Genomic DNA, 10673 nt, shown 5'->3' on the forward strand with positions numbered 1-10673 from the left:
ACATACTTACACAAGTACTGATAGTTTTTATGACCATATTCACCTTCATCATTCGTCACACCATTGGCGGCACCCATTAAAAAACAACAGTTCTCCATCTAACTAATGCAATTAAATTTTATATTTTTATTTTATTTAATATTTTTGTTGGATGTTTTTTAGCGCTTTACTTTGCCGCTGCTTGCTTTTGAATGAAATTCCTCCCGACTTCGCGCCTTTCGTTACCCGACTCATTTCGATTTGCGCATAAAATATGTTTTCATTCCAGAAATTTGGTTTCTCCCGCTCATTGGAACAATTCCGAGAAGCTGACGGGGCAAAAGTGGTTTCTGGAACACACTTATTAGTTGTATTTCGTACTTCTTACAAGAGTTTTCAAACTGTTCGCACGATTCGTTAGAATCGCCTGTGTGGTTCATTTTGGTTTTACTCGTTTATAAATATGCCACTAAGCGCTTCGATTTATGCCTCTGGTCTTTACATTTCATTAACTATGCATACAATATATTTAAATATATATGTTGTACAACTCGATCTTCTCTCGTCTTATTGCCGCTGTCGCCGAGCTTTCGAAAAAAATGTGCGAATTTCGTTTTGAATCTCCTGTTGGCCTTTTCTCGGATTTTGTGTATTTCGAGATCGGCGCACCTATGTATTTTGCGTTATTCTTAAGGATTTTCTTTTGTAATAACTACAACGCGTACGATGACAACATTTAACACAGAAATATATTTACGAACTAATTGTGTTATATTTATATGTACGTGTACGTGGAGTTCCGATCTGGGCTCGGAACTCCCATGACTCCCAAACTTTGCCTCTCAAGGGGATTCTTCGGAGCTTTACCATCTACTAGTATAATTCGGTACTGCTCATGGAGATTGGGCGATCCTTAAAGGATTCCTAGAGGATTACGATTCGATTCGGTTTGGTTTCGTGACGAAGGACCCCTTGAGACGACTGTTGTTCGATTTGTTCGTATTTCGTTTGTTGTTTTTTATAACTGGTAATTGTATAATAAGCGAATAAAAAACTTGATTAGTTTGTTCCGATCTCTCTTTACAGCGTCTTTACATATTTACTTTAAAAATGCGATTGAGCCAACTTCGATCTGAGTCCCGATTGTTAATATCTTACAGTTGATCATATCAATGGGGGGATCGCTCTAGTTGGGGCTCGTTAGGTGTATGTATGTATGTATATTATGGCTAGATTGATCGATTGATTGATCGATCAATCGATCGATCGATCGATAGATTGATCGATTTGTGCGATCCCTTGATCGATCGATCGATTGGTAAATGTTGAGAACTTCGCTGTGTGGGCAGTGTTCGGATGCGACCTAGTTGGTTGGCCACCTGGCGTCCACTAAAGTTGGCCTCCGGGAATCGCTCTAAAATGCTTCGATTATTCTTGATGCGTGTTGCTGGTATATAGTTGTCGATAGGCTTAAGTATCTTGTCTATAACTATTTTATAATATCTATTCGTGTATATATCGCGTGTGTATATATATCTATATAACTTTGTAGTTCGCTTGTTTTCTTGTCATGTCGCTTTTAATTCGGTTTTTTTCGGTTCGTTTTTTCGGTTTGCGTTCTTTGGCGATTGGGGTGGAGGGGGGGCAGTACTTTGTGTTTGTTTCATATTGCTATCGGTTTCATGCCAAGTCAAATTGTTCATCTCTCGTCTCGTCTAGTTGGTTATTGATTACGCTAGTACTATGCATGCCTTTCGTTTAGCTACTAAATATACAGTTAGCCCACTAAGTATCTACATGTATCATCGTTAAGTTTAGGTTTAATAAATGCATTCCATGTTAAGCTTAGGTTAAATACACAATAAAATCGCGGGCTCGAATCCTCGACCGATTCAGCCCGCCAGTCCCGGACGATCCCATCGCATCCCACCGCATTCCATCCAGGCGTGGGCATCGTCCGCAGCACAACCCAGACCCAGGACAGAGTCGAGCACTAAACGGGGAATCCCCTGAATGGATGTGACCGGGGATGGGCAGTGGTTGGGTTCGGGGTCTTAACAGTAGCAGTACGAGTCCTTGGGTGCTTAAATAACTCGAAGGAGCACCCACTAACGTGGGTTTGGCATACTCGAGGTTATATCGGTTCGATTCGCTTGCAACGTAAGTGGGGATTGTTTCTTCCTAGCACTGCTAAGCGATTTGTGAACATTTATGTAGGATTAGGTATAAATGCAGTCAGTGAGGAACTTAGGCCATGAAAATAAGTACAAATAGGTATTCACATCCGCCATGTGTCCGGATTGAAACATAGGTCTAACGAAACTTGGAATGACTAGAGGTTATCACACATGTGAAATTTTAGGAAAGTTCGTTATAGATAGAACAAATGACTAAAAACGAAAAAGAGGGCTGCCACGAATATCTCCAGACTCAAAAATAGACTTTTCAATATATATAATGCAGTGTAATCATAAATATTTTGTCTGGATTCTTTTCTGATGGAAAATAAGCAATTCCTAGTTACGAGTAAAAGTATTGATTATACAAACCAAAAGGCTAGTAAGAACCTGCCACGCCCATTTGCCCATCCATCCAGTTGCCCGTTTTCTACTTAAAAATTGACTCCCGTGACAAGTGCCTAAAAATCTTTCTAACTTTTCTACTACAGTTCGATTCTAGAACTTATGAGCTACGATCCGAATTCGATTTGAATATTTGGTGGTTGCTTTTTTAGGTTCAAGTGTCGGTCTTTCGATTTCGGTATGCTTTTCAATTCATTTTCTCTTCATTTTTCTGTTTTTTGTTGTAGAGGATATACAATTCATATATTTTTGTAGATTAATGTTGTATAATACAGTAAGTTAGCCCCCGTAAAATTGTTTCTTCGGACAATTTAGCGCTTTAAAATTGGTAAAAATATGCTATTATCAAAAAGGAATAACCGTGTCCTAAATGGATATATATATGTATGCATATATGTATATATATATTTATATATATATATATATTTATATATATGTATATATATATTTATATACATGTATATGTATATTTATATAAGTAATAGATCGCTGATATATGTTACACGTGTCCGTCCATCTGTCCGTCTGTCCGTCTGTCCGCCTGCGGGTATCTAGTATCTGTGTTTCAATCCTTCGTGTCGCCTTGCTCGGAAAGTTCGGGTATAGTTCGGTGTATAATATGTACAAGAGTCGAAAAGCAGGATTCCGGTCTAGAATACGATTACGATACGATACTGTACGTTAAATGCAACAAATCAAGAAGGAACACTCGCCGCTCCAGCCATCCTTAGTCCCATTTCCCCGATTCCCTCGATATATGTATATCTATCCTACATCCGCCCCAATCCTAGGAAGACGCCCCAATCCCAAGTCTTGACCAATTCCCGTCTCATATATCCTGCCTGCCCGCCTTCACTGGGCGTTGTCGGGGTGTGTCAGCAGTAACCATCTTACAGCTCCGTCACCGCATAGTTGCTTTCGTCGGTTATCGCTGGCGGCGGCGGCGGCAGATCATCATCGTCGTCCACCGCTCCTCCGCCGCCACCGCCTCCGCCTCCGCCATTGTGTAGCACCTTGCCATTGGCCGCCGGTCCTGCTCCCATTCGGGCCTTTGTCGCCTCCGTTTGCGCTTCCAGCGGCGGCGGCGGCAGCGAGGTGTCCTCGTTGGCGTTTGCCCCGCCTCCTCCCACAACAGCTCCTCCATTCTGCAGACCCGACGGCACTCCTCCGTTGGACTCGTTGAGCGGCTGGGCGACGGGCGGGGGCGGCGAGGTGGGCGTGCCAATGCGCGGCGGCGGAATCGCCTTCATCTGGGGCGGCAACTTCATCGGTGGACGCTGCAGGGTCCTGGACGGAGGGAGAAAATTCAGTTCGAGATATCAGTGCAAGGCAGGTAAAGATGTTAAGGCTTTCGTTTAAAACAGCGTAGTAGATGGAAAAAAGGCACATTTTTTTGAAAACATGAGAGAAGGCTCTACTTCACTTTCTCGACTATCGTATACCCGTTACCCAGCTAGTGCGAGCGAGATGGCGGTGTGGAAACAGAAAGATATAATTTGCTGGGCAATAAAGTGGTCTGGATGAGAGGGGCGCGGCAACGTTGAGAAACTATATTCAAAATTAAAAAAAAATAGTCTAAAATGTCTAGCTTTAGAGATCTCGCAATTTATACGGACGGATTAACGGACAAACGGACGGACTTTCTTCTTTTCTTCTAAAAACGAAATTAATAGAATGAAAAAGGAAAGTTGGTATTGGTAATCTAAGATATCTTTGTAACATACTAGTTTTCTGAATTTAGACATTTAAAATAATAATAATAAACAATTAAAAAAATGTAAAAAATGTATCATAAAATAATAATAAGTACATTATTTATTATTATGTTGTGGAATATTGTCTGTACTTATTAATAGTTAATAGAATCAAACCATTATCATCATTTAAATCATTCTTAATGCACTTATGATCAGAATTTAGAGTTCACTTTTCGTGCACCATGGTATAAAAGCAACACCTACTTGGAGTAGTTTTGGTGGTGGGCCTGCTGACGCTGCTCGTAGATGGACTCCACCTTGGGCTGCTCCGCATCTTTGGGGATCTCCGGCAGTGGGCAGTTGAGAATCGATGGCTTGTACTTGGGATCAAACTTGCCGCCCTGCCGCAAAGTGGAGCACTTATAGATCTGCTTGTCCCGATCATAGATGGCGGTATCCATGGCCGTGCTGATGGGCACGACATCCGATTCGTTTGGCTGTTGCTGCTGATGGTGTTGCTGCTGCTGTTGCTGCTGGTGATGTTGCTGCTGATGGTGCTGCTGCTGCTGCTGGTGCTGCTGCAGCTGTTGCTGGTGCTGCTGCGGGGACTTGAGCTGATGAAGCTGTTGCTGCTGCTGCGAGGGGGGCGGGGGCTGCTGCTGTTGCTGATGCAAGCTGGGTGGATGCTGGTGCGCCGGTATCTGTGGGCCGCCCTGGCTGTTCTGGCGACGCATTGTGGCCAAATTGGATACATATATGGAGCCCTGGCTAACAGCAACTAGCGGCTGATAAATGGAGTGGGGATTGCCATTGGCCGCCAGTTGGGGCGCCAAATGCGCAGGAATCTGCTGGTAGATCTGGCTCTGGCCCGGCCCCAGATGATGCGGCGCGTGGTGGGCCGCAGTGGTATAGGTGCCGTATTGCTGCGCCTGCTGTTGGTGGTAGATCGCATGCTGGTGCTGCACTGCAGCGGCCACGGCGGCAGCCGAATGCGAATGCGGATGCTGGTGCGGATGGGGATGCGGATGCTGGTGGGGATGATGGCAGTAGATGGGCTGTGGTCCTCCCAGCTGTTGCTGTGCCTGCTGCTGTTGCTGCTGCGCCTGCTGCTGCTGTTGCTGTTGGGTGGCCTGCGTGGTCGGCGGCATGTTGGCGGCGGCGTTTGCTGCTGCTGCGACTGCTGCTGCTGCGGGGGGTGGCGACGGTTTTCAGTAAAAGTCATTCGCTTCCAATGTCTTGCATTGTTTGCTTAGGGTTGCATATTTACCATTATTGGGACCTACAAAAATGCACACACACAACGATTAGCAATAGGCGCGGGTTGGACGAAGGATGTGGATGTGGACGTTGGATGCGGATGCAGGGTGCAGGTGGTCGGCGATGGCGACGGTGGTGTGGTCATGGAGCGGGTCGATGGATGGGCGCGGGAATTTAGCATGGAATGAGATTATATAGAAGAATATACGTGATGAGAGCGAATTGAGCGGTTTGCCGTTGCCTTACAAATATTTGAAACGGTTGCGAATCGGTTCAGTATCGGTTATTTACTTTCAAAGTTCGACCAAATAGGATATGAACCGATTTAAACGCTTATTGTTTATTTATTCTCAACATTGCCTGAATTTTATAAATAAAATGTATGCCATTTTACATTTTACATATCTTACATTTTACATATTTTACTTATTTACGACACAAAATAATTTAATTTAAGACTTTACTAAATTGCGCAACATTTTTCTATTTGATTCCCAGCTCAATTTCGTCTTCGGGCTTAATACACACATGGATACTAAGATTGATATAAATATGTACATGTACACTGTGATAAAAAGCACCTCACTGAAAGCTATTACAAATTTAAGAATAACAAGTACTAATACTTTTAAAATTCATACATAATAAACCAATTGTTTCTAATGAATGAAGCTCAAATTCTTTGAGTAAAATCTTTAAAATCTTGGTTCTTTTGGTTTCAATTTAGTTTATTTGTGGCTCTTCAGCTGGGCGGTTTTTTCTTCAGTGTAAGTTAGATAGAGTAGTGGGCGTGTGTTTCGAGTTTCGGGAGTGGGTGGTGTGGTCTCCCCACTTACCGGTCATGTGGGTGGGGCTGTGGTTATGCGATGGCAGCCGGCCGAGCGTGTGTGTGCCCATGGCGCGCATGTTCTGCTGGATATGGGCGTGGGCCATCATCTCGTGCTGCTGGCGCTTGCTGGGATGCTGGAGCGTGTGGGAGCCGCTGATCACCGGCGGACTGAAGTGCCTGGAATGTCAGATATGGCGCAAGAGCAGAGAAAACGGGACGAGAAAGAACAGAGAAAGAGAGATCGAGAGAATGGAGGCGGGAATCGGGCGGGACGGGTCATGAAGGGATCTTCTAAAACGTACCCATTATGATTTCGCGGCAATGTCCTGGCGGCGTTCATCATCTGCTGGTGGTTCTGCGGTGCCGGATGCGAAATATACGACGGCTCGTCAACCTGGGCATAGTCATTACGTTTCCGTATATAAATCCACGTGTGCGAGTCCACCCAGACCATGATGGTTAGCAGAATGGCGGCAATGAAGCTGGCTATCAGCATCAGAACCAGTCCCAATAATCCTCCCTCGCAAAGTCCTCGAGCGGCGGCCAAAAAATTGTGATGCACTGCCTTGCAATCCACGAGCGCCGTCAGCTGGGTCAGCAATCTCTCACTGCTATTTAGATCCGCATTTACAGCACCAAGCTTGGGCTGCAGCCCCGAGGACTTGAAGAGCACCAGCGATATCTTCATAACCGTGGCCATGGCACTGCGAGCATTGTTTAGGGAATTCTGTGATTCCCTCAGGCGTTGGGTAAACGGATTCGTGTGGCCTGGTTCGCATTGGGTGTAGTGCAGCAGCACATTCGTGGGCAGGTCTCTTGGTGCCGTGGACACCAGGAAGTCCGCTGGTGAGATGCACAGATCGCCGACAGCCACCGAGGAGGAGAGATACAGACCGGACATGAGCCACGAACCGGTGACGGCTAGCAAGCCGCACACGCTGAACAGGATTAGGGCGCATCGCGAGTGCCGGGCCACGCCCACCAGCAGCACGGCACACAAGACAAGTAGCAGGGCCAAGGTGGCCACCGTGCCCGGCCACCGGATCAGTTCCCATTGGTCGCCACGCTATTGGGATATGGGATACAAGTTTAATCAATTTGGCAATACAATGTTTATGTAAAGTGCCTACCGTGAGGAAGTGCGTCATGGAAATGCCCATCAGGGGTCGTCGGATATCGCTGGCCGCATTGGTGGCTAGGGTAACATTTCCCTGGACAATATTGAGCGACACAAAGAGCTTGGAGAGGGCCGTTTGGTTCGACACCGGCTGATCAAAGATGTCCGCCAGTTCCACCAGCTGCGGCCGTATGCGATTCGTCAGTGTGTTCTCCAAGATGTGCGTCTGATTGCGGATGGTCGTGACCAGATTGTCCACCTTTCTGCCCGCCGTCAGCACCTCCAGCAGTCCGTTGTGCAGATCATCGTTTCCGTATAATCCCAATCCAATCGCCGCGCAGCACATCACCGTCACAATGGACAGGGCCACCTTCAGGCTAGTGATCGAGTGGGCTGGCCGGGGCTTCCGGTCACAGCAGCGGGTCATGAGATAGAAGAGCAGTCCCAGAAGCGAGACGATCAGCAGGGCAGCCGGAACCGAGCCCAGAATGCCCAGGCTCTATAAGAGGAATCAAGGAGAGTGAAACTACTTACAAAAACTACATAACTTTATACATCATATTAAAAACTCATTTTTTAACAATCGAAATCTTTGAAACATGTGAAAGTTAGTAATCGATTCACCATTAAAAAAGGATTTTTAAGAGAGAGTTTACTCACCTCCAGATAGATCTCATCGTTGGGCCGGAATGTGCTGTTGATTTTGTGGAACGTGATGTTGTAGTGGGGCAGGGCGTGGAGTAGCTTCGCTATCACCGGCACCTTGTACTGGTCCGTGAACTCGTGATAGTCGCCCATCCTGGCCTGCTTTCCTCGGCTCCTCCCCTTGTGGAATCGGAATGTGTTCCTGCTCTTCCTGTCCTTTGTTGCTCCTGGCTGTTTTCCTTTCCCTCGTTACAGCTGCGTTTTCCTGCTACGTGCTCACAGGCCTGAGTTTCCTAACCTTTTGACACCAAATCCAAATTGGAGAAAGGGTAAAGGAAAGGGGGAAAGGGACATTAAGTAACCAGAAGTGAGCGTTTCTTAATTAGTTTATATGTATATGCTCTGAGGCCTCGAAAGCACTTTCAAGACATTTACAATCACTGAAGTTTAGTTAATAGATTTCACGTGTGACAGATAACGAATTGACCGTAAGAAGCAGATTAGAATATTTCTCATGTATTTTTGATTTTATGTTAAAAGCGCTAATTGTTATAAAGGTAAGAGGAGGCTTTGATAGAAATACAATGATAATTTATAAAACAGAGCGTTTGTTAACAAAAACGTTGCATACAAAGCGGCATAACAACTCTACACGCACAAAATTTGAAATGTGCACACCGCAAAATCACGCGATTTGTGGGCGTGGCAATGTTTGCAATGCGTTTCGTCAATGATTTTTGTTAAAAATCCTAAGTTCAGACGGACATTACTGATTAATTGGTATATCTAGTGATCCGGACGAAGAAATTGTTTATGCACATACATACATACATATGTATATTCCTTAAAGAGTCGCAAAACGCAATATACTCTTTTCATCCTGCAAAGAAATATGTAGATATATCCCAAAAACAGCTGTGCACTCGGGATAACGCTATTAATTTTATAGACAAACTATTTAGATCATCTTATTGTTCATATTGTCCGTGTTATGTTGCAGGTGTTTGTTTTAGATAAATTGAGCACAATAAGATGCATGATAAATAACCGCGAACTCATGAACTACGTGATAATTTCTCGGATACACTGAGATATGCAAAAAGAAACTGTCTTGTCTTCCTCTTCCGCCTGCTCTACAAGGATCTGCGATTTCGATTTTAACCCCACTTTTTGGAATACTCGAACTAACGGCTCCTGCATGTACACACACGCACACCCATACATACACGAGTATGTGGGCGTGCATGCGTGGGCATGGCCTTAATTGCTCAATAAGTAGGTTGCCACACACTTTCGGGCACTTTTCAATTAAAAAACAAAGCCGCGGGCGAGCCGGTGGATGTATTTCAGCTGTGTACTTATTCCGTTAAATGAACTAAATGAACTGCGCGAACGCGGATGTTTTTGTTTTCCAATGCTTTTCCCCCAATTCATTTTACTTGATTTCGGATTGAGGACGAACGATGCTGCCCAGCGCAATAGCAATTTTGTTCACTTGTCTTCCTCTTCCTGCTTCGTCCAGTGCAGCAACAACACCAACACCCCCAGCAGCAGCAGCAGCAACGGAGAGGCATGGCAAAGAGGCGACAGCGAGTGTGCGAGTAACGGTCACGCGGCTGCGCGTGCGTTTGTATATCTATTGATTAAAAGTTCGCTCCGCTCCGGCCACTGCTTCCCCTTCTCCATATCCATATCCATCCCCATCCTCGTCTTATCCTTATTTCTTTTGGCAGTTCTCTCGTAATTGCTGCGCCCACTTTCCGCCGCCCCGCCCACATCGCTTCTGCTGTCGCCCCCACCCAGCCCCGCAAACGCGCACACACCAACTGCAAAGTGCGTTTGCGTTTGTACAACGGCAAATGCAACAATAACACACGCACGCATACATCCACACAATAACGGAATAAATGAAATTCGCCAACAATTTGGCGTTCGAGCAAGTGACGAACGACGCCAAATGAAAACACTCCCTTTTTCGGGGGTACACAATTTTCCACAACAAACAAAGCCTAGTGCCGAGTGTATCGGCAAAAAATTCGAAATTATTACTTTTTGCTGCACTATTTTCAGTTGGCATTAATTCAATTAATTTGTCGTATTTCTGGAATATCTATTAAATTTCATTCAGGTTTGTATTGTTTTTGAGGCTAGGTTTGATTTTATGTTTTTGCTATATCGGTGCAAAGGCAACAAAACACACGAGCGAGGACCTTCACATTCCGAAGACTGGGCAAAGTATGAAAATTTCGTGTCGTTCAATTTGGTCACACCCTCTGGATTATGCTCACGATACGATGTTGCTGTTTTTTTCGCAGGACGAAAAGGACCCTTCGAAAAACCCGAACCCCATCCAGTGTGACCGCCTTGAGCAAGCTAACATATACCGAGGCGTTCGGCTCTCACAGATCAGCAAAAAGGAATTTATTATATTTAAGACTTATGGCTCATATCAAATGTATAGTTAACCAAATTTAGTTTTCAAATTATATGTGTACTTCAATTTATTTAAATACTTAAAAACAAAAACCTTGGTTTCGATAACTTACTTCGTTAGTTTTCAATGTGTC

The 10673-nt window shown here is 44.9% G+C and overlaps 1 protein-coding gene across 3 annotated transcripts; it reads right to left on the reverse strand.

Moving 5' to 3' along the window:
• Positions 1-93: 93 nt before the first annotated feature.
• Positions 94-10410, reverse strand: LOC6615224 (protein tweety). Of its 3 annotated transcripts, none has more exons than XM_032726667.1 (8): positions 10317-10410; positions 8122-8404; positions 7475-7960; positions 6647-7410; positions 6352-6521; positions 5526-5537; positions 4523-5444; positions 94-3848 (listed from the first exon to the last, which is right to left on the reverse strand). In XM_032726667.1, exons 2-8 carry the CDS (start codon positions 8257-8259, stop codon positions 3452-3454), a joined length of 2889 nt encoding a protein of 962 aa, XP_032582558.1. In that variant the 5' UTR covers positions 8260-8404; positions 10317-10410; the 3' UTR covers positions 94-3451. The 3 variants fall into 3 exon arrangements, with proteins under 3 accessions (XP_032582558.1, XP_002039630.1, XP_032582559.1); XM_002039594.2 differs by lacking the exon at positions 10317-10410 and adding an exon at positions 10156-10296; XM_032726668.1 differs by lacking the exon at positions 10317-10410 and adding an exon at positions 9546-9850.
• Between the last annotated feature and the right edge of the window lie 263 nt (positions 10411-10673).

The sequence above is a fragment of the Drosophila sechellia genome, chromosome X (genome assembly GCF_004382195.2).
Source record: "Drosophila sechellia strain sech25 chromosome X, ASM438219v1, whole genome shotgun sequence".
Lineage (NCBI taxonomy): Eukaryota > Metazoa > Arthropoda > Insecta > Diptera > Drosophilidae > Drosophila > Drosophila sechellia.

What these genes read in the sequence shown, in the direction of transcription:
- LOC6615224 (XM_032726667.1), bottom strand. Translation starts at nt 8,259, where the DNA reads ATGGGCGACTATCACGAGTTCACGGACCAGTACAAGGTGCCGGTGATA. An exon ending in CCATGACGCACTTCCTCACG is followed by an intron (nt 7,411 to 7,474) that starts GTAGGCACTTTA and finishes ATATCCCAATAG; the next exon opens with CGTGGCGACCAATGGGAACT. An exon ending in TTGCCGCGAAATCATAATGG is followed by an intron (nt 6,522 to 6,646) that starts GTACGTTTTAGA and finishes CTGACATTCCAG; the next exon opens with GCACTTCAGTCCGCCGGTGA.